Source organism: Miniopterus natalensis, chromosome 12, assembly GCF_054644295.1.
Source record: "Miniopterus natalensis isolate mMinNat1 chromosome 12, mMinNat1.hap1, whole genome shotgun sequence".
NCBI lineage: Eukaryota > Metazoa > Chordata > Mammalia > Chiroptera > Miniopteridae > Miniopterus > Miniopterus natalensis.
Genome location: NC_142092.1, coordinates 43,535,745 through 43,561,625, shown reverse-complemented (window position 1 = coordinate 43,561,625; position 25,881 = coordinate 43,535,745). Strand labels below are relative to the sequence as shown.

General features: G+C 40.4%; 1 protein-coding gene and 1 long non-coding RNA gene across 10 annotated transcripts in view; one reads left to right on the top strand and one right to left on the bottom strand.

Moving 5' to 3' along the window:
* The window catches only part of FRMD3 (FERM domain containing 3), a 200,269-nt gene extending 185,203 nt beyond the window's left edge, over positions 1–15,066 (top strand). Inside the window, exon 14 of the mRNA XM_016222937.2 lies at positions 12,390–15,066. Within this exon, the coding sequence (XP_016078423.2) occupies positions 12,390–12,988 (599 nt within the window). The 3' untranslated portion in view covers positions 12,989–15,066. The remainder of the gene's footprint in view (positions 1–12,389) is intronic.
* The window catches only part of LOC107544966 (uncharacterized), a 41,535-nt gene that overhangs the window by 13,766 nt on the left and 1,888 nt on the right, over positions 1–25,881 (bottom strand). For 5 of the 9 annotated variants that reach the window (XR_001603972.2, XR_001603971.2, XR_001603974.2 and 2 more), the window contains exons 2-4: positions 17,960–18,138; positions 16,877–17,023; positions 11,364–11,531 (exon numbers count right to left, since the gene is read on the bottom strand). This is a non-coding gene — a long non-coding RNA (uncharacterized LOC107544966). Of the gene's footprint in view, positions 1–1,659; positions 3,459–5,351; positions 8,544–9,090; positions 11,211–11,363; positions 11,532–16,876; positions 17,024–17,959; positions 18,139–25,881 lie in introns of those variants that run through there. The other 4 variants (XR_001603969.2, XR_001603970.2, XR_001603973.2 and 1 more) reach the window with 4 other exon arrangements.

Here is a 25,881-nt window from a genome sequence, read left to right as displayed (position 1 = left end):
TGTAAAAGATTTTTAAAAGTACAAATATATAAAGTTTTCCTTGACCCTAATACTCCCAATAGCCAATTTATGTATATTGACATGTAGGATACAGGATATAGATATTTTTTACAAGAATGGGATTGTTCTGTATTATTTTGCAATTCATTTTTTTTTTTTTTTTACTTTATAGCATATGACTTGAAGGACTTTCATATCAATACATATTACTCTGTATTTTTAAAAAATGGTTGAATAATATTATGTAGCATAGAGATACAATAATGTAATCACCAAATGATTGTTGGAAATTGGTATTTCCTATTTATTGGCTATAACAGACAGTGCTGCAGTGAAATGAGCATACATAGGCATTTTTCTACGATAGATTCTTAAATGCGTAATTGTTGGGTTGAAGGATATAGACAGCTTAAATTTTGATGAAATGGACAAAGCATCCTCTAAAAGACTAACATTCACTAGCAAGGTATGAAAATGTCTACTGCCCCACACAGTCACTAACCCTAATGTGTATTTTAATTTACATGTCCCCTTTTACTAGTGAGGGTGAGCATCTTTTCAAATGACAATTGCCATTAGCATTTCTCCTGGGAATGGCTTGTTTACTTTGCACATTTCTGTTGTATTTTTGTCCTTTCTTTATAGATTATAGGGATTCTTTTATAATTATATTAATCCTTTGACTTCTATAAATATTAACTTTTTCCCCCTAATTCATTTTCAGCTTTCAACTTTTAAAAATATTAACCTTGTGACACAGGCATTTTTCATATGCACAGACAACTTCTGCATGTCAAAACTACTTAATGTTTGTATATTCTAAGTTTTATTTCTTTATGTCAGTTTTCCTCACTCCAAGATTATAAAAGTGTCCTGTTTTTCCTTCGCAATTAATGTATTAGCTTGAACTTTGTGAAACTGCTGATACTTAACTGCTTTTAACCTACAAAAATCGCAATTTCATGTTGTTTGATCTAATATTTGTCTTTATTTAAATCTGTTAACTTCTTTGGAATCTTTAAGTGTGTATAACATGAAGTAGGGATATGTTTTCCCCCTCCAGTTGGTTGGCAATTTTTCTCAAAGTTCTTTATCATCGTGTTCAGGGTGTGCTCCGAGTTGTGTGCCTTAGTCTTCATGCGCCATTACTAACTTTCAGTATAGTCTTGATATCAGGTAGGTCAAGTGCCCCTCTTATCGATCTTTTTCCAGCCCCATTTTTCTTGTGGACTTTCTCCATTTGTCATTTTTGAAAACACATTGAGAGTTTTATTGGAATTGCAATGAGTTTTAATTAGAGGAGAGCTGTATCTTCGAAATAAGTTCTGTTCAGGAAGATCCTTCTGTGTCTTCACTCCCCCCCCCCCCCCCCGTTTTTCCTCTATGTTGCTCAGCTATGTTTTAACATTGTCCTTAGGCAAGTTTTGCATATTTCTCGTTATAGATATTCTTGGATATTGTGGCTGTTCTAATTTGTGCATTTAGCTATTTTGAATGGGATTTTCTATTATATTTTTGTATGTCTTTGCAGACATGTAGTAAACCACTGCTTTGTTATGCTGAGGCTTCATTTGAATACCTCACTGAATTATGATTAATTCTCCTAGCTCCTTATTTGAATTTTTGGCTTTCTTGTTAGATAAGAGTATCACCTGGAAAAGAGTTTTGTGCCTTCCTTTCCAATAGTGACTCTTCTTATTTTTTGTCTTTATCATATTGCATTATGAGGGCCACCAGAACAACACTGAAGTATAGCGAGGGTTTCTGTCATGCTCCTGACTTTGGTGTGATGATTGATTGTGATGACAGAGAGATTCACAAGATGGTACGACAGCTGCATCGGTTAGGGTGCCATTAGCAACAAGTAACAGAGAACTCTAACAAACACTGGTTTAAATAAGGTGATTTATTATCCAAGGCAACAAGTCCCGCGTCAGGGAGGATTCCAGCTTTGGGAACCCAGGTTCATTCATCCCTGGCCCTTCTCAGTTGGCCAGAAGTCCCTGCAGACCATTTGCTGCCGGCATTGCCAGAATTCCTGGTGTCTCTTTCAGATACAGATCTTTCTTGACATTGTTGTTCCTTTCCAGGATGGTCTTCTTAGAAGCAAGCCTTTCTCAGACGTTTCTCCCTGTTCCCACCAGTGACTCTTCCCTTTGCATTTTCAGGGTTGGCTCACATGCCCATTTTTAAACCAGACGCCACCAAGAGACTGGAATTGCCATGACTGACTTAATCATTCGGGAGAGAAATGGGTGATAAGGAGTCAATGATGGGAAGTAACAGATAAGAAGCCTTTATATCAGACTAGTAATGGGGACGAGAGAGTCTTCCCAGAGGAGGTGCCATCTTGGTGCAGAAGGGCATTCCAGGAAGGCAGCAGTGTGCAAAGGCACAGAGGCGTGATGGAGCATGGCACACTCGGGCACCTCTAAATACATGGATGGGTGGATATTTGCGTGGTAGAGAAGTGTGTTTTGTGCTAAAGAGCTTAATCTTTAGCCAGAAAGTCACGAGCAACCTTTTAAGAAGGGGATGCGTATGACTAACGAGGCATTTTGGAGTGATTGTTCTGGCAACAACGGAGGAGTCAGACTGAGGTCAGGGAAACCAGTGGTGAGAGAGAAGGAATAGAGGCAGGGGCAGCTCTGAGAGTGAATATGGTGGCAGAGTTTGCAGAAGGTGGTGACAGAGTAGATGTGAGCAGTGGGTGAGAAAAATCTTGGTGACTCCTCAGACTGCTGGTGTGGGAGGCTGGGTTATGGTAGGTGGTAGAGGGAAGGCTGGGGTGGGAGATAATGTGTTTGATTTTTGTCATATTGAAGTTGAGGTGCCTACACGTGTTTGCATGGTGAGTCTGGAGCTGCTTGGAAGGCTTCGAGTTGAGATGTGTCAGAGATCTAGTAACATGCGTTTCCTTAAACTAAGTCGTATTCTAAGTTCTCTGGTTAAATAAATTTGGGAAATATTGAGGTAAATAAAGCAACGCTGGTTTCTTCTCTTCAGGGCCTCTTAGACATTTTAATATGCTCCTAGTAATGTCACTGCATGCTTACCACGTGCCAGGTCCTCCCCGTGCCTTCATTTGTGTATTCCTTTCCATGTGCTGGAGTTTTCCCCATTCTACAGATGAGGAAACTGGAACAGCATGGTTAAGTAACTTGTGCAAGGTCACATGATAATACAAGGTTGGGATTCAAATACAGGAAGTTCAGAGCATGTACTCTTTTTTTTAAATTTTAATTTCAGCTTTGAGGTATAACTGACAAATATATTTAAATATAATATATTTAAAGTGTACATCCTAGTGATTTTATACATATTTACATTGTGAAAGGATTCTCAGATGCCGAGTGGTCAGGAGGACAGAAAAGTACACACACTGTCTTTAGCAATACGGTGGTCATTGGAGATCTTGGTGAGAGCCATTTCAGTGGGCTGGAAGGGGCATCTGGCCACTGTAGTGTAAAGACAAAGACTGAATCATCCTCTTGAATTCTAGATACTGAAGTCACCCAAGATGATGGTAAGACTAAGGGTGTCAAATGTTCAGCTACTCTTAGAGACATGACCAGGTGGTTGGTAGAAGATGACCACAAGGAGAAAAGAGATTGGGGTGCATGGATGGGAGGAACATTAGGATTTACTGTGTGTGTGTTTCCATTGGTTTATACTTGCCTGAGTCACTGGGATGACTCTTCATGGGTTTTAAATAGAATGAATGGGCAGCCTCCCAAAAATACTCAGAGGCATCAGGTACATTTCCAGGGTGAGATGTTTTGCAGTGGCCATGCCTGAAAGTGAAAACCCTACTCTGGAAAAGTAAATGTCATTCTTAGAATCCTTTCTCTAAAGCCATGGGACGTGAGCTTCCCTTGAAGGATTATACTTTAAGAAAAGGAAGATAAGAGTCTGTCCTGTGAGAGGTTAATGGCATGGTATCTTACTACATTTTGGGAATTTACACGCCGCTTAATGTGGATAGAAAATATTTTAGGGACTGATAGCACATGCAGAATATAGTCAGTTTTAAAGTTTATTTTATTTCTAACCCAAACTGTTAACTCCCACAACAGCAAGTGATTTTGTTGCTGCTGCTGTTGTTTTTGCTATCTGTCCTGGCTAAGACACGATTGTGGCAGAGCTGACATATAATTAGGTGACCACAAAATTTGTTAGGCAAACTTTTTGAGAGCAAAAGGGGCACATTAGTAATGCTGCTAGGAAAAAAGGCATACAGTGGGGACTGTCCCAGGCAAACGGGGACAGATCACCACCCTACATGTAATAACACTGTGATTTCAGCAAGGGAAATTGGGCTGGTAACAGAGGAGACTTCTTGCTTAGTTAAGAAGTGAGGGTCTCTCTGGGCTTCTCAGGCAACATGGTGGAATGAAGCAAGCTTTGGAGTCAGACAGGTTGGATACAAACCCCTGCTCTGTTGCTTCCTGGCCTCATGACCTTGTGCAAATTACTCAGTCTCTCTGAGCCTGTTTCCTCATCTCCTCTTACCACATGATCACATGTCTAAAATGTCCAGCCCTATAAAAATTCACTGGAAATCTTAGTGCCCTTGTCTTTCCCCTCTCCCCCACATTGTTTTTCAATACATAAAGGAGAAACAGCTCTGCCTGTTGTATGCAGGCGATTGGTACTTTCAGTGAAAGTCTAGTGATAGAGATAGACTAAGATATAGCCACAGAACACTGGAACTGGAGGGGTCCAGGCCATCTGTAAAATCTAACACCCACAGAACTGAAGTGATATGTCTGAGGGCACACGGAGACCTCTGGTTCAGCTGGGGACTGAATCCAGGGTCCAGGAACTGCAGGCCACTGCTCTTTCCCCTCCACAATTCCTAGAAGTTCCTTTACCCTTTCCCACGCTTCACTCTTCTCTCCCTTACTCTCCGTTCAAGAGGACAGATACTCCTCAGAGCCAGTATGGCTAAGCTGGCCAGTATAAGTAGATCAATCAGAGCTTAGCCTCCTCAAGGAGGATAGTTCTGGTTAACAGGGTGACCAATAGGTGACCTCTGTAGAGACCTGACAATGTGGTGTGTGCTTGGGCAGTGGCTGTCAACCCTTTCAGATCCAGTGTCTGACTTTAATAACTCAAAAGAAAAGCAACTTATGAACACATAACTTTAAAAGTCAAAATAATGCTAATTGTAATGTCTGGAGAAATTGGAAGAAAGTGATTTATGATAAAATAGTCTTTCCAGAAGTTTTTCTCAGGCATGACTGACCAAGAGACAGAATGAAGGAGCGCAATGCTTATACTTGTGTGAATGCAATGGGGGGAAAAGGGGGCACAGCCAACAGATGCAGGAGGGTCTGCAACTGACACACCTTAGGCATTCTGGATGGCAGTGATGTGATATTCTAAACAGGTAAACAACTTTTGGCAAAAATCTTCCTTCATTTTACCCAGTGGCTGCATTCCTGAAAAATTCAAAATAAGTTAAAATGATACCCAGGATACTTGAGGTTTAAATGTAAAACAGACATAGGACCCAGATTCAGAACATTTAAAATAGGTTTTTAATCTACATGGATAATATTTCATAGGACATCTGCAAGTTAAGTGGGATGCAAAATAAGTCTTCGTTTTGTGGGGCCATCCTATGCATTTTAGGATGTCTGGCATCCCTGACTCCTACCCCCTAAATGACAGTAGCCCCTCCAATCATTGTGACTTCCAAAAAGCCTCTGTGATTTCCTAAAACACCGTCCTTCCTGCTGGGCGGTGGTATCCCTCTGTACCCCTGCTCTACAGATTGGATGGACATTCCATAGTTGGGTATCAGCGCAGGGTGACTTGGGGTACCTCAGGGGAAACCAGAATGGTGGCTCCCAATGGTGCCTTTTACCAAAGCCTCCAGCATGGAGACATGGAGAAAGGCATGATGCTATGGCCGGGGGGTGGGAAGGTGTAAAGCTGAAGGAGTGCCTCCTGCAGTCGGCCAGTTTGGTTCCAGCCAAATGACAGCGATGACAATGGCAGATTACAAATAGGAAAGTCATTGCCAAGTGGGTAAAAAGTTGCCCCAAGTAACCCAAACTCCAAAGCCTTTGCTAAGGAGGTTAGTGCAGGTAAATGAGAATGGCAAGTGCTCTGTTATCTTCTGATATGGCCGTATTGTCCCTAAAGTGCTTTCTCACGTTTTTCCTTTCTATACGCTTTTGAGCCTCTCCACAAACTCGGGGGATAGTTAGGGGTGGCTGTTATCTTCACTTTGACACGTTTGTTCTGCTGACACCCAATACTGCATTGCTTCATTCATAAAGTTTGTGGCACACAGGCAAACTAGACAAGGGCCATTCGCTGGTCTCCCTGTTTTGTATACACACAAGCTGCGGGTAATCTCAGCTATAGGATTTGGATTTTTGTCACAAATGTGCTCAGAGTGAACAGAGGAGCAGATTTCTGAATGTAAATGTGAGCAATGCTTATTTCATTTTTACCTGCCGCTAATTTTGCTGAATTACTAAAATAGGTATATTGTGCCTTCAGCAATGAAATGAAGAACGACATTTTCAGGAATGGGGACCACGTGAATGTGCAACCTGCCTGACTGTGTGTAACAGGCACCCTGCCTGTCCGCCATCAGTGGGCAGTCTCTTCCATCAGTACCTTTTGATTGTCACTGTTTTACTTTATAAAGTATTTATTCAAATTGAATAATGACAATAATGGTATAAAAACAAAGTTATATCACTGTACTAAAATTTAATTATAATAGTTAACATTTACTGAGTGTTTCCTATGTGTCAGAAACTTTACAGCTATTATCTAATTTTAATTGGGCTGTATAATTAGATAAACTTGAAAGCTTTTTCCTAAATCACTGTCATTTGACTTCTTAAAAAAAGCTTTCAGTCTTTGAGCTTTGTGAATATATTCAGGAGGCTTCTCATACGTGATTGAAGTAATATAAATTTAATGAAGCAGTGTAGATAATCTTACTAATTTCGTATTTCTGGTCTCCTTGGATGCTTCTGTTAGAGTTCACCGGAAAAGGAGTGTAGGAAAATTTGAGAATCTATCACATAAAGAAAATTAAGAAAATATGGATAAACGATAATTCTCATTGTACTCTGTAATAGTGGACTTGTTAGAAAACTAATCTACTTGTTGAAAAATGATATTGCTTGGTAGTAGATCGAATGTTCTTGGTAAGCTAGTAACATCTCATTTCTATAGTTTGTTTTTTTTTCTGTAGACAGCACTTAGGCCCCTATCATTTCATTTAACACTCATTGAAGCCTTATGAGGTAGGTGTTACTCTTGTGTTGTTGTTAAGCAAACTAAGCTCTAAGAATATTAAGTAACTTTAAAAGTTACTTAGTTACTAAAGTCTCAATACAAGTGGCAGAGCTTGGATTTAAACCCTGGGTAGTCTAACCTTTGTCTGGTGCCCTCTTCCAGCTGCCTTAGAATTTGAGCACAGAGATGAGGGGATAGTAGTATGAAACTCCAGAACTTCTAACACTAGTGGTTAGAAAATCTCTGAGAGGAAAAGAGAGCATTTATTTCCCTGCCAACCTCCTCCTTTTCAGAAAAGTGACTACTTCTATTGCTGAGATCAAGGTACTGGAACTTGAAACATCAGGCATCTAGTGATTTTATTATAGCAGCATCTATAGATTAGCAGGCACATTTTGTATGGACTGCATAGACATTTTATAAAATATGAATTTTAAAGCTTTCAGATGGAGCTCAATATGGTCAATTTTTCCCCAGTTACCACCATTCCCTATTGTCCCACTCATTCACATTAGGCACCTGCCCGGACTGTGGAGGCACTGGCCTTTGTGACCCTGGATTAGTCACTGTGATCGTCTTCCCAAGAAGCTACTGGCTTTACCTTTTGCTAGTGCTCTGTTTTTTCTCCTTATAACCTGGACTTTCCAGAAGAAAAATGAGGGAAGGGAAATAGGGAGTACTGGGGATAGGGGCCAAAATTTTACATAATGTGGCTAGGAAGTCCTCACTGGGAAGGTGACATTTGTTTAAAGACCTGCAAAGAGGAAGAGAGCATGAAGCTATCTGCAGGGAGTGCTCCAAGCAGAGGGAACAGCAAGTGCAAAGTGCAAAGGCCTTTTCCTCTCAGGGATTTTCTAACCACTAGTGTGAGATGTGCTGGAGTTTCAGATTACTTCCCGCCATCTCTGTGCTCAAATTGTAAGGTCTTTGCATTCGCTGCTCCCTCTGCTCCGAGCATGACTGGCATGTTGGAGGAACAGCAGGGCATCGGCGTGACTGGAGTGGAGTGAAAAAGTGGGAGTCACAGGAGAACAAGGTCAGAGAGGTTAGGAGGGAAGGGGAGAGGAGGGCACACTGAGCAGCTGCCCAGGCATCCCTGCAAGGACTGTACTTACACTCTGAGTAAGATGAAAAGCATTAGAGAGTGTTGAGCAGATAAGTGGCATGATCTGCCTTATGTTTTCAAAGGATCACTCCAGTTGCTGTGTTGACAGTGGACCTTACACAGGCAAGGGCTGACGCAGGGAAACCTGATGAGATGCCGCTGCAATAATCTAAATGAGAAAGGATGGTGGCTCGGACCAGGGTGCTAACAGAAGAGGTGGTAAGAAGTAGTCTGATTCTGGATATGTTTTGAAGGTAGAGATACAGAAGTGCTGACAGGTCCGAGGCGGGTGTGAATCGAGGAAAGTCAAGGTTTTTGGTCTGGGCGACTGGAAGAATGGAGTTGCCATCATAAAATACTGCCATCTGGAAACTTGAAATTTCCCATACCCTCTTGTTATGAGAGAGGCTTTTGAAAGGCAGAGACAGAGGGAAAAAGAGGGTGTATGTTAGGAAAAGGAGACTTAAGGAGGAAAGGCCATGTATATGAGAAAATGCTGTTAGAACAGAGCATGGAAGATCTGTGTGACCACAGGAGCAAAGAAAATAGCCAGTGGGAATGGGCATGGTCTTCCTAGAGCAGTAACACGGGTCAGATGCAATATGCTACTTTCACTGCTTTCTGAAGGGCAATACCATGACCCTCCTTCTGGGGACATGGAATACCACATACGTAAAGATGTGGCACTCAAAAAAGTCCTAAAGGGTAGTAGAAAATTTATGGCTTGCATGTATTTTTTATTTTTATTGAGGCAAAGTTCACATAACGATCTAACCATTTTAAAGTAAACAATTTGGGGGCATTTAGTACATTCACAATGTTTTGCAACTAACACCTTTATCTAGTTTCAGAACATTTTTATCACCCCAAAGGAAGCCACATACCAGTTAGGCAGCTACTCCCCATTCCTCTCCTCTCAGCACCCTGACGACTGATCTGTGTATGTTGAACCATTCCTGCATCACAGGTATAAATCACACTTGATCATGGTAAATGATCATTTTAATGTGCTGCTGAATTTGGTTTGCTAGTGTATATTGATAACATTTGCAGTTATGTTCATTAGGGATATTGGTCTGTGGTTTTCTTTTCTGCTTGTTTTTTCCTGGCTCTGGTATCAGGGTAATGCTGGCCTCATAAAGTGAGTTTGGAAGTGTTCCCTCCTCTTTGATCTTTTGGAAGTGCTTGAGAAGGCTTCGTGTTAATTCTTTAAATGTTTGGTAAAATTCACCAGTGAAGCAATGTAGTATTAGGACTTTTCTTTATTGGAGATTTTTGATTATGGACTCAATCTCTTTACTAGTAATTCATCTATTTAGACTTTCTATTTCTTCCTCATTTAGTCTCGGGAGTTTGAATGATTATAAGATTTTTTTTTTTTTTCATGTTTTTTAGGTTGTTCAGTTAGGTGGCATATAGTTATTCACAGTAGCCACTTGTGATTCTTTGTATTTCTGTGGCATCAGTTGTAATGTTTACTTTTTCATTTATAATTTTGTTCACTTGGGTTCTCTTTTTACCTTGGTTTGAAAAAAGGTTTGTTAATTTTACCTTTTCAAAGAACCAATTCTCAGTTTGGTTAATCTTCATTTTTCTATCCACTATTTAATTTTTTTCTGTTCTAGTCTTTATTATTTCCTTCCTTCTACTCACTTTGGGCTCAGTTTGTTCATATTCTTCTAGTTCCTTAAGGCAGAGAGAGAGTTAGGTTGTATACTTGGGATATTTTTGCTTCACACCTTCCTGACCAGTCACGAGTATACACGTTTCCATGTCTGAACATTGCTGACCGATCACGAGATAACTCCTGTCTACCCTTACATTAATTTAAGTAATTTTAAACACCTTGTTGACCAGTCACGACTGAAAAGTAGTCAGCTGCAAGGGTGAGTTCTGGCTCAAAACAGTGGATCAGCAAGGTGTTTAACATAGGTGTTTATTATTACCTACTTCCCTCTTAGAGCTGCTTTTGCTGCATCCCATAAGTTTTGTATGGTGTGTTTCAAATTTCATTTTTCTCAAGACACTTTTAATTTACCCTTTAATTTCTTCTTTGATTCATTGGCTGTTTAGGAGAGTGTTGTATTTGTGAATCCATGTATTTGTGAATTTTCCAGTTTTCCTCTTGTTGTTGGTGTCAATCTTCTTGAATTTGTTAGAATTGTTTCGTGGCCTAAGAATTTATTAGACTTGCTTTGTGGCCTAGAGTATACTCCATGTGTACTTTGCTGTTGTCACATAAAATGTTCTGTAAATGTCTGTTAGAGCCATTTGGTCCACAGTATTGTTCAAAATCTGCTGCTTCCTCATCGATTTTCTGTCTGGATGACCTGTCTATTGTTGAGAGCGGGGTGTTGAAGTCTCCGACTATGATTGTATTGCTGTTTATTTCTCCTTGTAGCTCTGTTAGGTTTTGCTTTATGTATATAGGTGCTCTGATGCCTTTTCTTTTTCAGGGAAAAAAATGCCTTTTTTATTTTACACATTCATACATGCAGTGATTCTTTTGATTGCTATTAATAAGCTGGAGGATTCATTCATCTGAACTCTTCTCACTGTGTGTGTGTGCCTGGCTAGAGGAAAACTTCAGCATCATCTCACAAATCTGTACTATGCTAATGAGCCCTAAAAGTTTTGACACGGGATCATAAATATTTATCATTGCTATCTTATTGATGTACGGATCCCTTTATCGTTATACAATGACCTTTTTAATCTCTTTTTTACCATTTTCAGTTTAATGTTTATTTTGTCTGATACAAGCATAGCTACTCCTGCTAAAACACCTTTTTCCATCCATTCCCAGTGGCTGAGTCCTGCGATTCTCCTGCAGTCCCTGTGGGGTGAAACCAGAGTATGGGCTCCCATGAAGTGACCCACACACAGTACTCAGGGGCCTGGATGTCACCACAGGCTCAGGGGAGACCTCTCTGTGTGATGCCGTGCTAGCCTGGGAGCAATGCAGTCAGAATGCAGCCATTCATCTTACCTTCTAATGCAGTCAGTCTTGGTCTCTGTGGTGCAGGGCATGCTTCAACCTCCCTCCCAAGTTCCAGGATTCTCAGTGGTGTCTTGTCCGTGAATTGTTATTAGTTGTTTTTCTGAGGGGAAGTGAAGTCAGGGATGACCTATGTTGCCATCTGGGTGATGTCACTTCCTGCACATATTGAAGAGAGAGCAATCCTGAAATGCATTCATTAAAAGCTGGTTTACAATTACCTAATGCACACCGTACCAGTTTGGTATTATATTGTAGAACCACCCTGGAGAACATGTCTTTGATCCTGCTTTTATTTCCAACTAAGTACCCAAGGCTCAAAATTAGGAGAGTTGGCCTTAGGCTGACAGTAGGCAATTGGGTTTCCCATCTGTAAAATGAGAAGTAAACTTTAGGAAGTAATATTCATACCTTTTGACAAAGCAGTTTTCCTTTTGGACATCTACCTATGGCAAATGAACTGAAAAATGGGAAAATTTATATGTAAAGATATTTCTTGAAGCATTTTTTTTTTTACAATTCTGAAACAATATAAATGTTTGCCAATAGGCAACTAATATTGTATTAACAGAATCTGACAACCATTATAAATACCAAATGGGAGTTTATTTCAACATAGAAAATGTCTAAGTTAAAATTTTAAAAGGAGCAAGGTGCATGTTTGTGCACGTTTGTAATTACATAAACTAGAGACCACAACATTTTGCCTAGAATTAAGACTAGAAACCAATATATAATATAATAAAGTGATTATGACTGGATAGCAAATTCTATAATTTTACTATAATACTTTGTTTGACAGTGTTAACTTCTAAAAGACACCACTCAAAATTATAATAGTGATTGTCATTTTATTCTTGTAAATGACCAAAGTTGAAGGTCACAATTGCATACATAAATGAAAATATTGCCAACCACATGAGGTGTGCTTTTTTTCCCCCCTGTGTGTTTCCATCTACAGATCTTTGTTGAAAAAGAAAACCTGAAATTAAAAAAAATAAAAATGTCTCTTTACAGGTATTCCTTTGCCCAGAGAAGACGACATTTCTGCCCCCTTGATCTCCAGCTCACCGGTGAAGGAAGCCCGGGAGTATGAAGACCCCCCAAGTGAAGGGGAAGATAAAATAAAAGAAGAGCCTCTGACCATCTCTGAACTGGCCTACAGCCCAAGTGCCAGCCTGCTCCCCACCCCGGTTGACGACGACGAGATTGACATGCTCTTTGACTGTCCGTCTAGGCATGAGCTGGAAAGAGAAGACACGGATTCGTTTGAGGAACTGGAAGCCGATGAAAACGCCTTTCTGATAGCCGAAGAGGAGGAGCTGAAGGAGGCTCACCGCGCTTTGTCGTGGAGCTATGACATTCTGAGCAGCCACCTCCGGGTGAACCCTCTGGTCAAGAGCTTTTCCCGGCTCCTGGTGGTGGGCCTGGGGCTGCTGCTCTTTGTATTCCCCCTGCTCCTCCTCCTGTTGGAGTCAGGTATTGATCTCTCCTTCTTATGTGAAATACGCCAGACACCAGAGTTTGAGCAGTTTCACTATGAATATTACTGTCCTCTCAAGGAGTGGGTGGCCGGCAAAGTAAACCTCATTCTCTACATGCTGGGCTGCTCGTAAAGGACAGCTTCCTCCGACTAAGGGCTATATTCAATACTAGCAATGTGCTTCTCAGCAGGTGCCTGGTTCTGAACGGGCACGGAGCCTTCGACGGGTGCTCCTTACCCAGAGCTGATTATTCAAAGCTTTAAGTTAGCTTTCCATAACTCACTGCACTTAAATAAGTTTAAATCAGATACAGTCATTTTAGTTAAAGGTCAGGAAGACGGCCTTTAAGTAACCAAAAATGTTTATTTTTTATTAAGTCATAGGCATACTCGTTATCTATTACATCAAAATACATACTGCATCTGAGCTGAATTAGATTTCCCCCTTTTAATAGTTAGCATCATTATAAGAGATAAGGTTCAGGTTCAGAATCAGAATTGTAGTCAGAATCGAAGAGCAAGTTTTTGAATATGATCCTTAGTGAAAATAATGTCCTCTAACCAATGCCTATACAACTAAATTTATGCTGGGTTTTTGTTTTTTTAAAAATATTTTTATGTGTTCAGAATATTTTGGTAAATTTTTAGCAAAAAAAAAAAAAGAAGCCTCCTGGAGTTATTTAATTGTACAGATTGTAAGACTACTGCACAAAGGGCGTGTTGGGAATTTTTTAATGTTTTGGAACTGGTTTGTTTTTAAAAATATTTTTGGCTGAAAAACCCCATAATTTGTTGTTAGCTGCATATGAGAGAGAAAATAGGTAGAGTTGTGGTAAGTAGGCTCCTAAAACAAATGATGGGACTGGAAGATGTAGAAACTGAGCATCAAGTGGACACAGGGTGATCCATTTTTTCAAAGTAAAAAATGGACAAGATGATTTGTTACTTTCATTTGCATTCTGTGCATATATTTTGGCTAGAGAAGCAGAACACTTTTCAAAAAACCTGAAACTTTAAAGGAAAAAAGTGAAAAGATGTGCTGATTAATTGCATGTTATTTTACATTTACCCAAGAGTGGAAGCAGATGGGAACTGGACAAATGGCAAGTGGCAAAAATGTTTTGGTGAGGCTGGTAGGCAAGTGGTGGCAGGAAAATGGTCTGTTTTATGGAAGCGATGGTTATGCGAGGTACTGGATGATGTAAAGAACAGCATACATGCTGTCCAGGTTGACATGAATATGTTTGAATGGATCTAAATAAAAGTGGAGAAACTTTCAGGCACCTTTTTGGTCCCTCATGCCATTCATTGTGTTTCTGTGGAAGAAACTTGAAAAGAAGTGTGTGTATGAGAGAAAGGGGGGGAGAGAATGGATTTTGGCCTTCTGATAAGTGACGATAATTTTTTGTGGTAGTAATTCTATTCCTTTCCTGGTTTCCTTAAGATCTTAACTCATTCATAATTGGGGCTCTCATTAGGAAAGTGGAGGGGGCTCATTAGATGACATACCATTTTCAGCTTGGGTGAAGTAGTGAGATTCAGAGAGGGGACAAATGCTCCAGTATCTTCCTTCATACCTTTAAATGCATGACAGAAAGGCTCTGATGCCTTCCCATGCAGCATACATGGAATATACCAATCATGTGGTATAAGTGAGAAAGGTAAGAGCAAGGAGCTTTGGGGTTTCTCCATGAATTGAAAATGTTCCATTGCCTTCATTTACAAAGAGACTGGGCTTCCTGTAATTTCTCCCTGACTCCAACAGACACTTTAGCTCTACATTAGTGTAACTTCCACTCTGGCCATTCCAGTTCTACTTATTCATGGAGCTGTGATTGCTTTATTAGATATTTTGAAAGTAAGTTTTAAAAGTGAGCTCATGAAGCCTTCAGTTAAGCAAACTATAATACACATTTGCTATTGAGTTTGTTAGGGTGTGCTTTTGGTGATTTATTTTGCATTTTAACATTTCATACTAGAAATTTGTTAACAATATACAAATATATTTTCCATAGTTTATTTTGGAAGTTTGCAAATGGCCAGCTTTGAAATTGAAGTTCCTTTTCCTCTTTTCATATGACTTTGAAGTCATCCTTTCTGATAAAAGGGCCCTCCAGTGTAGTCTGCAATAAATTAGTCCCCCTTCTAATTATGCTCCAATTCCTAACCACGACAAATCATCTAGCCTTCATCCTTTAAAAATATTAGGTATTTTTAAATTATGGAAGTAATATATTGCCCATCATAAAACATTTAAAAATATTAAGGAGTAATAAATATTAAGGAGTAATAAATGTTATTTTTAACATTTCTGGCTAACACCTCTTTTCTCATAGGCAAAAATTTGACTATTGAATGGAAATGTTTTTAAGTGAAGGGATTGACAGGATAGGGTCTGCTGAATTTAAACGATAGCAATCAAAAGTAAAACTGGGATCCCAAAATGCCATTTTGTTGGGATAGAGTAAGAGCTTTTTCAGAAATACCACTTTAAGTTTGGTAGAAGACAGTCACCAGTTGCCTGAATGAGAAAAGACTGCTTCCAAGATGGAACGTATATAATATAGTGAGATACAGAGTTCAAAGCAAGTGTGTGAGTATATGTATATTCCATATTATCAGTATGTGTTTATATATGAATATGTGTGTGTATACACACCACTGACATGCCCTTTATATACCGCTGTGTTTGCTTTTCCCCATTGAGGACTCTGTGACATTATTATTCCTTTTTTCCTCTCAGATATCACGGTGGATAAAACAGTCTCAAAGGTTTCAATTTTCCATGAAAATCACCGTGTACATTTGTAGTTATATACACACACATACATGGCAGATACATATACACACACAGTCTTGTCTTTAGTGCTAATGCAAGTTGGATCATGAAAAAAATGTAGGTAAAGTATCGTGTTTCTGTCTGTGCTTGGAACGTATTGTAAAATGTTATGTACCTGGAATATATTTTGTGGCTTGTCTAATATTTATAAAATCAACTCTTGGAAAAATTCAAAATGAATTGATTTCACTGAAATACTAGAGATGTGGGGGCCATGGTACCTATGATTGGAGCCTTATCTTTGTACAGCAAAATTTGCATTTCTGTGTCAACGTTCAGATTGTTTGATATGTTACTATGGTGGCAGGAATCCCTAATAAAGTACTCTGGGGAAAATGTTTCTGCACTCATTTAGTTCTATTCACTATAAATAGCCTGTTGGAAACTACAGAAAGGTGCCATCTAGGACCAAAAAATGAGGTCACCCTTGAATGGTGATAGTATGAAAAAAATAACCACAGGTATGGATGGGAGTAGTCTTTTGCAGCAGCCACCCTGGCTAAAAGTAGGAATATTGGGGGTACTAGAAATGCACCCAAATATAAGAGACAGCTACGGCACTAAGATAACTAGAGAAACAGAAAAAATAGGAGTGTTCTGCATGACAGACAGCAGGAAGGATTTGAGTGCTAGAAATTAGTATGTCATCACTTCTGGCCAGAAAAGGGTGCCTTCCTATGCTAGAAAGAGCTACGCAGACTCAACTCTGCAACACTTGCCATTAAACGTCTGTCTGTTCATGGGCCATGGGAGAATCTTACTATTCGACCCCTACTTTCCTTCCTCTCCATGCAGCATGGCCCTCTGCTTTGGTCTGTCACAAAACTAACAACTGTACACCTGACAATGAAATCAGAGGGTGCTATTCTGAATGAAGCAAAGGGACTATCTGTGCTAGAGGAACACCATGTGTCCAGTGGAACTGTACCTCAGCTGTGGTGGCTTCTTAAGTCTGTCAAGTTCCCCCACCCCAGTTTTATAGAGATATAATTGACCTACGACACTGTATTAGTTTTAGGTATACAACAGAATGATCTGATCTATGCATGTGTTGCAAAATTACTACGTTTAGTAAAATCCATGAGGTCACAGTTACAATTTTTTTCTTGTGATGAGAACTTTTAAGATCTACTCTCTCAGCAACTTTCAAATATGCAATACGGTATTATCAACTGTACTCACCATCCTGTATATTACATCCCCAGAACTTGTTTATCTTATACTTGGAAATTTGCACCTTTTGACCCCCTTCATCCAGTTCACCCACTGGAGGTGTGGGGTGCGGCAGTATGTCAAGTTCTTACTCAGCAGTCCTGAGAGGTGCAGGCTCTAGAGCACAGAAAAGAAAAGGAATTCCGCGGTTAGTGTTCAGGCATGGGGTGACACGGACCTACAGTCCCGGCTCTAGCCAGTACTTTTTTGGTTAGTATCTGCAGACTGGAAGGCTCACACAAAATGACCCTTGGCCACTTATTCATTGAGCAGTCCAGGCTCCCAGCCCAACCTTGCCTCTTGGCAGAGACCTTTTTCCGTGTTCCTTTCATTATTTGCTCAGCCAAACAGGGGAAAAGATCTAACCACACTCCAGCTCGGAAGGAAAGTACTGGGGAGAAGCTTCCACCTCTGGGGTGACCCCAGGGTGGTTGTGGTTGATGAATTTGAGATTCTTTGGGCCATCTTTCTCTTCTGGGTGGAGATAATGTGCTAAAAGTCCCTGCTTACTTGTCCTCCTGCTTCTTTCTCTTCTCTCTTTCCCTTGGACCTGCTTGTGGGCTTCCAGTCTCCATGCAGTGAAGACCCAGCACGAGCTGCCTGCGGTGGGCCCAGCCAGGACTCTGCTCTCCGCAGTCCAGCCTCATGTCTGTGATGGGGTGGGTAAGTCTGGCGAGCCCTGCCCAGTGGGCTCAGCTGTCGTCACTTCAGAGATGACGGAAGAAGCCTTACTTGGGCCTCAGATCCCAGCTGTATCCTCCGACCCATTAATAAACAGATTTTAACCCTCTTTTGGCTATTGTGTCTGTTGATTATTGGGAACTGGGTGTGGGGAGGGCAAGATTCCCACTAAGCACACTCAAGAATGTTTAGGATCTCTGCAACCTCCAGCGTTGCAAGGAAGGCGCAGAGAAGGCTGCTGGCCCTCAGGCCTCAGGGGATGCCCACCGATGACCTGGGCCCTGACAGGCCTTGCGAATGAGTGCGGGAACGTGGGACTTGGTATCAGTAAGACCCCGGGACTGAGTAGAAGCACACATCCCCACTCCTTACCTGTAGCGGATGCTTTCCTCAGTATCACTTTGGAAAGAGAACCAAGGCCACTCTCCTGGTTGTAAAGGAAAACTCTCAGTAGGACGAAGGAAAGCTTTGCGTGGGTACCAAGTATTGAAACAAGTCGTGTGAATTACAGCAGCTCCTCCAACTAACACTGGTCACTTGAGGCTCCTCATCTACAAGAATTATGATTTTGATAATTGTAAGGATTTTGAGTTTCCCAAGGAAAGTACCCTTCACAGAAGAGAACACACTAACAAACTGACATTAGTTCCCACTGCGCTTGGCAGTTACGTTCTTTGTAAGTTAAGAACTCGGTGTTCTGGTTAAAGCATCGGTCTCCTGTAACTCCTGGGAGTGAATCAGCTTCCTTCCACCCTGAATCAGCCTGAATGTCCTGACAACTCTGAGCTGCTGGTTTTGCACAGTTGCAAACAATGGTGGGCACACAAAAGTACAGCTCCCTGGTCACAGGGTTACTATATAATTTATTGTACAAACCCGGACTCTTTTGAGACTGAAAGGAGGTGTTTTTAATGATTATGCCATAGCAACAGGTGTCAACTAGGACTGTTCCAGGTACTCTGCCATAAGGCTTTGCCTGATCAGCTAGATGCCCTCTTTCAAAAATTTCTTCTGCTTGGTCCTCTAAAATATTAACAAGGTAAAAGAGGGAAGGATTATTGCCATAGAGTCACAGCTCTCCTACTTGCCATGAAGAGCCAGATTAAAGTTCACCAAAATTAATTGTATCATGTGTTTTAAATAAGCCCGCTGGCACTGAATATTTAACGCTACTCAATTTGTTTACTACTTATAATGTTGAATTTCTTGTTTAACACGAGGCAGGTAGAGGGTTAGAATGATCTCAATGTTGCTTTCACCTCCATAGTCCTGAATTTGACATTCTGAGCTACACACACAGAACACTGATGATCAGCTTAACTGTGAAAAACCGATTCACATTGACACTCAAGACAGTGCTGTGCAATAGCCAAGTTGATCATTTATCATGAGAGGTGTCAGTCAGCTTGGCATTTGTTTGATACTGGATGCTCCACTCCATGCTCTTCCCAGAACATAAACTGTAATGTGAACCCAACACTATCCTATCAATGAGTACAAGGAATCACAGCTGGAAAGCTGCCTCTCAGGGCAGTCTGCCCCAATAGACGAGTCTCAGAAGGGCTGGAGATGCATTATACACATTTTACTCTAAATCTCCATTTTTGAAAATTTCTTGTGGTAGAGGCTGGAAGGGGATCTTATTTCCTCTTCACCCTGGCGACAGAATTTGACTGCATTTTCCAGCTCTCATGTACTTAGGTATTCCTGAATTGTGGCCATTGGAATTGAATGGGAAGTAATCTGTATCACCTCCAAACCTTGGACTAGCTGTGCACCTCCATTTGCCACTAGATGTTAACACCTGTAGTGACCTTGAAGCCACCAGTTGAGGATGTTGGAACTACCAGCAACTTAGATCCTTGAATGACTGTGTGGAGCAGAGCACCCCCTACCTTACCCTAAACCAGACCCATCTTGGACTGTTACTTGAGTAACAAAGTCTTAAACCACTGCAACAATGCAAAACAAATATCCACAGGCTTGGAAATATAAATTAAAAGATCCTTGCATTGCACAGAAAAAAACCACTATTTTCATATAAAAATTTGCATGGACCAATTATTAACAAATAGACAATTATAAAATTATTTTTCCTTGTGATTGAAGATACAGTACAGTCATCCCTCAGCATCAATGGGGGACTGGTTCCAGGACCCCCCCCAGATACCAAAATTTGTGGATGCTCAAGTTCCTTATATAAAATGCTATAGTGTTTGCATGTAGCCTATGCACATCTTTCTGTATATTTTAATCTCTAGATTACTTATAATACCCAATACAATGTAAATGCTATTAAACAGTTGTTATACTCCATTGTTTATGGAATAATAACAAGGAAAAAAATCTGTGCATGTTCAGTACAGGTACAACTATCATAGGCCTAACTACATAGTACACATCAACATTTTTTTTAGAATGTTTTTGATCCATAATTTGTTAAATCTGCAGATGCAAAACACATGGATATGGAGGGCTGACTGTATTAGAATTCATAAACAGGTATTCTAAATTACAGACAAATCATGAAACCTCTTTTACCTTCGTGTGCAACCTCTGCAAGTTACAGGAAATGTCAGAGGAAACATTAAAATGCCATTATATATATTTATTAACATTCAAACCTATGTTCAGACTTACAAAAAACTGATTTGCAAAAAGAGTTCAATCTTTTTAGAAAAATTGTTCCATGAGAACCACAAGCTCTAGATTTACTAAAATTTATAAATCAAAATAATTTTCCAGAAATTTATCCTAATGTTGTTAGAGCCTATAAAACTCTTAGCAGCAGCAGTAAGAGTTACATCAGCAGAAAGATCCATCTCAAAAGTAAAAATTATCAAAAATTATTTGTGGCCTGGCCAGCGTGGCTCGGGGGTTGAGCATCGACCTACGATCCAGGAGATCACGGCTCGATACCCGGTCAGGGCACATGCCTGGGTTTCAGACTTGACCCCCAGTAGGGGGTGTTCAGGAGGCAGCTGATCAACGATTCTCAGTCATCATTGATGTTTCTCTCTCTCCCCCTCTCTTCAATCAATAAAGACATATTTAAAAAAAATTATTTGTGATCTTGCATTTGTCAAGAGCAAAATGTTACTTTTAATTATATCAATTGAAAGCGAAACTGCTAGAATAAAAAGTTTTGATGGCCCAGTAAGTGAATCTGCAGAAAAGTGAACCCTAAAAAATCTTTTGATCAATCAAGATATTTATATACTGATGTAATAAAATATCATTATTTATTTTAATATACAAAATTATGAAACCAAAATATTGTGGTTTTTTTGGCAATATGTAACATGAATGTTGTGGCTCCTATATAACTATTACCCCTTTTATGTTTTATAAGTAATCAAATATTTTTAAAGGAAGACCTTTTGTATTTTATTACCTTTGACTGCACTTTCCCCTGTATTTTGAACAAGGAGCTCCACATTTTCATTTTGCAGGAGGCACTGCAAATTATGTCACTGACTGACTAGATTGAAAGAATGGAGGGTGGAAGTATTGGAAGTGAATACTCTGATGCTCAGAGCTGAAGGTTTAAGTGTGAAAACCAAAAGCACATGGCTACTTCTTCTTTCTCTGACAAATTTAAAACCATCTAAATGATGAAGAGTGTACCTTAAATAGAAGTCTAATTTTATTAAGAAGTGAGGGAGCTATCTTTTTTAAAATATATTTTTATTGATTTCAGAGAGAGGAAAAGAGAGAGAGAGAGAGAGAGAGAGAGATGGAAACATTAATGATGAGAGTCATTGCTCGGCTGCCTCCTGCACGCCCCCCACTGGGGATTGAGCCCACAACCTGGGCACGTACCCTGACTGGGAATTGAACCGGGATCTCCTGGATCATAGGTTAATGCTCAAGTGCTGAGCCACAACGGCCAGGCAGAAATTTGATTTTAAAAAAAAGTTATCTTCCACATCTCTACTTAACCCAATGAAGATATGGTACACATTTAATGTCCTTGGACTGTTAATTAGAACATCTTTGCCAGTTCTGGGTTTGTTTTGAGTTTCTCCTTGATATGTGTCACATTTTTTTCTTCGTATACATAATAATGCTTTAAGCGGTAATTTTTATTGGATGTCAGACATTGTAAATTTTACTTTGTTGGAAACTGGATACTGTTGTATTCCTATAAATAATTTTGCTTTGTTCTGAGATGAATCTAGACTTCTTAGAAATAGTTTGAACCTTCTGGGTCTCGTTTTTAAGATTTATTAGGAGTGGGGCAGAATTTGTTATAGAGCTAAGAACTCCCCACTCCTGAGGCAAGAATCATCTGTGTATTCTACCAAAAGCCCCATGAATGATGAGGTTTTCAGTCTTGCTGATGGTAACAGGCACTATTCCTTGCCCTGTGTGAGTGCCAGGCACTACTTCTAATTTCTTTGGGTGGTTCTTCTCTAGTTAAGAGTAGCTTCCTCATGTACAGTGGTACCTCAGTTTTCGAATGTAATCCATTCTGGAAGTCCTGAGTTCTGAAAGGTTGGAAAACCGAGAGATCCACAGCCGACAGCTGGGCCTCAGGATCTTGCCCTCAGCAGAAACCCTGTGGCATGTTCTACTTCTGAGGCTTGTTTGAAAACCAAAGCATTTACTTCTGCCTTACGGAGTTCGTAACCCAAAATGTTCGTCAACGGAGATGTTCGAAAACCGAGGTACCACTGTACTTGGGTTGATCATTACTCTAGAGAATACTTGAGGGAGACCCTCAGCAGATCTCCTGATTTCTCTCTCTGCTACTCTCTCCTTTCTGGTATTGTTTTGTGTTATAAACAGAAAAAGTGACAGTCATGAACTAATATCATGGCCAAGCGTGTGTAGACAGGAAGTGATAGGGTCGGTTTTGGGAGCCACATCTTCCTTGGTGTATGGCAGAACCCAGGCCCAGAACCGGGGCAGCCAGCAAGGGCTGGGGATAAAAAATGGCTTCATTTTCATGGTCAGTTGAATAATTAGTGGTAAAAAGTGGGAGGAGAGAGAGGACAGTCAGTTCTCAAATAGTGAGCAGGAGAAAGCCCCCCGTGTTGGCTTTGATGGTGGGCAGGAGGTAAGCCTTCTTCCAAAGTTGTAAGGTCAGGAAAAATTGGAAAATTCATTTTGCTAGAAGCTTAGTTGCAAATAAAGAAAAACCTTAGTCAAGCAAAGAGGCCGAGATAAAAGGAAGCCCTTTCTATATACTGCTTATATAGAAAGGAATGTCTGAGAGGAAGATAGAGCACATGGCCTTTCTCTTGTCCTTGGAGCAGATCATGGCGCTATTTAGGGAATGCCCCCCCTGGAAGAACACAGACTCTTTTCTTCAAGTGAGAATTAGCATGTCTGCAAAAGGAGTTAGCCAAGGTTAGAGATCTACTTTTGAGGGTGGAGCAGGGGCAGCCCATGAGGTCTTCAGTGAAGAGAATAGTTTACATCCAACTTAAATTTAATCTGGGCTCACAGGCCAAACTTTTGGAAATGTAATCCACTGGCAGGACCTGTGGCCTGGAGGCCTGAGATTTGATAACCTGTTTAGGGAATCCAAAAATGAACGCATTTGAAAAGACGACTGATATTTAATGTTGTTGGGCCAAAGCAATGGAACATGCCAAGGGAACTCTGAGATGGCGAAAAACTGGTAAGGGAGAGGACTACAAGCCTGTGTATACCAGAATCGGATACTTGGAACCAACTAGGATCCTGGCAGAAAGGGTAGAAGGGAGAGAAGTCATGCAGCCAGGGAGAGTAGGATGTCCCCTAAATGAGCACCCAGTGCCTCCATAAGGAAGGTTAGGAGTAGGCAGATGATGGAGGCAGAAAGCCTAGGATAAAGGCAGGTGGGTGTATTTTTATTGTGAGAAACTAAAGCAGAACACCTGAGAGACCCTCTGCTCAGTCCCCCTGCCCCACACAGAAGGATTTAGAATTATTCCAATTCTGAAAAAATTAAAATACAAAGCTATCAAACACTGGATATTCTTGCTTAGTAGGGTTATGGGTAGTTTCTATTTTGTTCTTTGTAACTTTCTTTTTTCAAGTTTACTGCCATGGGTTTGGACTCTTTCGATAATCAATTATTTTAAATGGAAAGAAAATCTCTTTATACCCAATGAAATGAAATACAAATGAAGTGAATTTTAGAGAAGTGAAATAAATGCTTGGCCTTTTCTTTATATAAAGATAGAAAACAGAGAAGCAAAGAGAATTCTGCTTCAGGAAGATTTAGCACAGCCCAGAGAAATTATCCCAAGGCAGATGAAGTTCCAGGGCTAGTTGGATCCTCCTCAAAGTATATAAAAGGAGTAATACTTGAAAGTGGCATTGGCTACACTTTCTATGATCTTTTACATCACTTCTCCAACTCATGGGAACCAAGTCATATAATCAAGATACACAAGCTAAATTTGACTTGATAGTGTTTAAACCCCTAAATTCCCTCCTCTGGTGTATCCCTTCTCTATAGTCTCTTTTACTCAAGGCCACTTCCTCAAGGCCACATGTCTCAGCATTTCTTTCCCACATGCCCACTTGTTTTTTTATTTGTCCTTAACATTATCTAATATACAGCATGCTTTTCTTATTTATTTATTGTTTCCTTCTGCTAGAATTAAAGCTCCATGATAGTGACAATATTTTTGTCTGCTTGTTCACTGCTATACAATTTGCACTCTACTAGGCACACAGTAGGTGCTTATTAAGTATCTGTTGGTTACTACAGAATGAATGCCTGTGACGGCAAATGAATTTAAAGGACCCGTTCTGAGAACAAAAGCATTTCCAGGTTCAAACAACTGACAAATGACTTTAGGAATAAACTTATTTTGAAGGGTGGATACTGCCTGTTATCAAAGAGTTATTCAAGTCTAAGAGCTGTCAGGTACTTTCTGACACCCGCTAGCTACACCTGCTCAGTAATCACTGTAACCATACATGAAAGCAGCAGGCCCCAGGCCCTTTTCTTTCAGCAGCAGAGTGTGTGAGCCTTTCCCAGCTTCTAATTTTTGATCCTCACTTTCAGTGGGACTTCTTATTCAGTTTCACACAGTGACGCTGCCAGGTGACTCTCTCTCTCAGACATGTGTGCTTTGAGTGTGGCTAACATTGGGCCAAATCTGCAGACTAAAAGGCATTCTGGCCATGCCTACTGATGGGAGGAGGAGCCCTCCAGGAGGAACTCCACCAGCTGACCTCACAGCCTCCTGAACTCCAGAAAGCATCTTTGTTGTGCTTCAGTGGGCCTTTCCCTGAGCTCTGCAGGATATACAGGTAGCAAGCATTTAAGAGCAAGCTTAATGTGCAGACTTTCTTGTTAGGGTTTATCTTAATTCATTCACTCTGGGGATTCAGCCTTTCTTTGACTGTGAACCTAAAACGAGAGAGAGAGAGAAGTTTCTTGGGCTTCTAAAAAGTCATAATGTTTTCTGGAAACTGAGTCTTAGCATGAAGAAATCCCTCTGTACTTTGCCATCTCGATTCTCTATTTTGCAGACAAAATAGCTATTTCTCTGTGTCTGTGTAGAGCATGGCAAACATTTAAAGGACCATCTGTGTCACCTTCAAAATCGCTCTCCCCTCTGGTGTCTTGAAATGTCCTCCTCATTCACAGAACATTTTCTCCCAGCCGATCCTATCTATGCTAATGATTTTAACTAGTATCTGTTATCCAAATTAGTATAATCCAGAATCCAGCCCCAATCTGACACGTGTTTTTGGTGCACCTAAATACCCCACTGCTTCCTCAGGTTCAATCTATTCAAAGCTAACTCAGTATCTTCCCATCAAAACAAAACGGAAAAACAATTAAAATTTAAAAGTTTTTTAATAATAAATAAAAAACCCTGGTTCTTCTTCTGTTGCAAAGCATGACTAATGGCATTTCTTGTGACTCTCTGGTCTAACGCTATGCAAATTCTGGCAGTTACTAAGTCACTGCTTTGACGCTATTCTAATAAATTTCCTAACTTTCCTTGATCATATATCTTTGGAAGAAGGCTTACCTCTTGCCCACCATCAAAAGCCAGCATTGGGGGTTTTCTTCTGCTCATTATTTGAAAGCTGATTATTGTCTCTCACCTCCCACTTTTCACTACTAATTACTCAGGGGACCATGAAAATGAAACCAGCTGTTCTCCCCACCCCCTGCTGGCTGTCCTGGTGCTGGGCCTGGGTTCTGCCCTGTATTAAGGAAGATCTGGCTCCAAATACCAGCCCTATCACTTTCTGCCTACACAAGCCCCGACATGGTATTTGAGTAATTAGTGTTAGTTGCTTTTTCTCTAAAATGGGGATAAACCAATATCTCA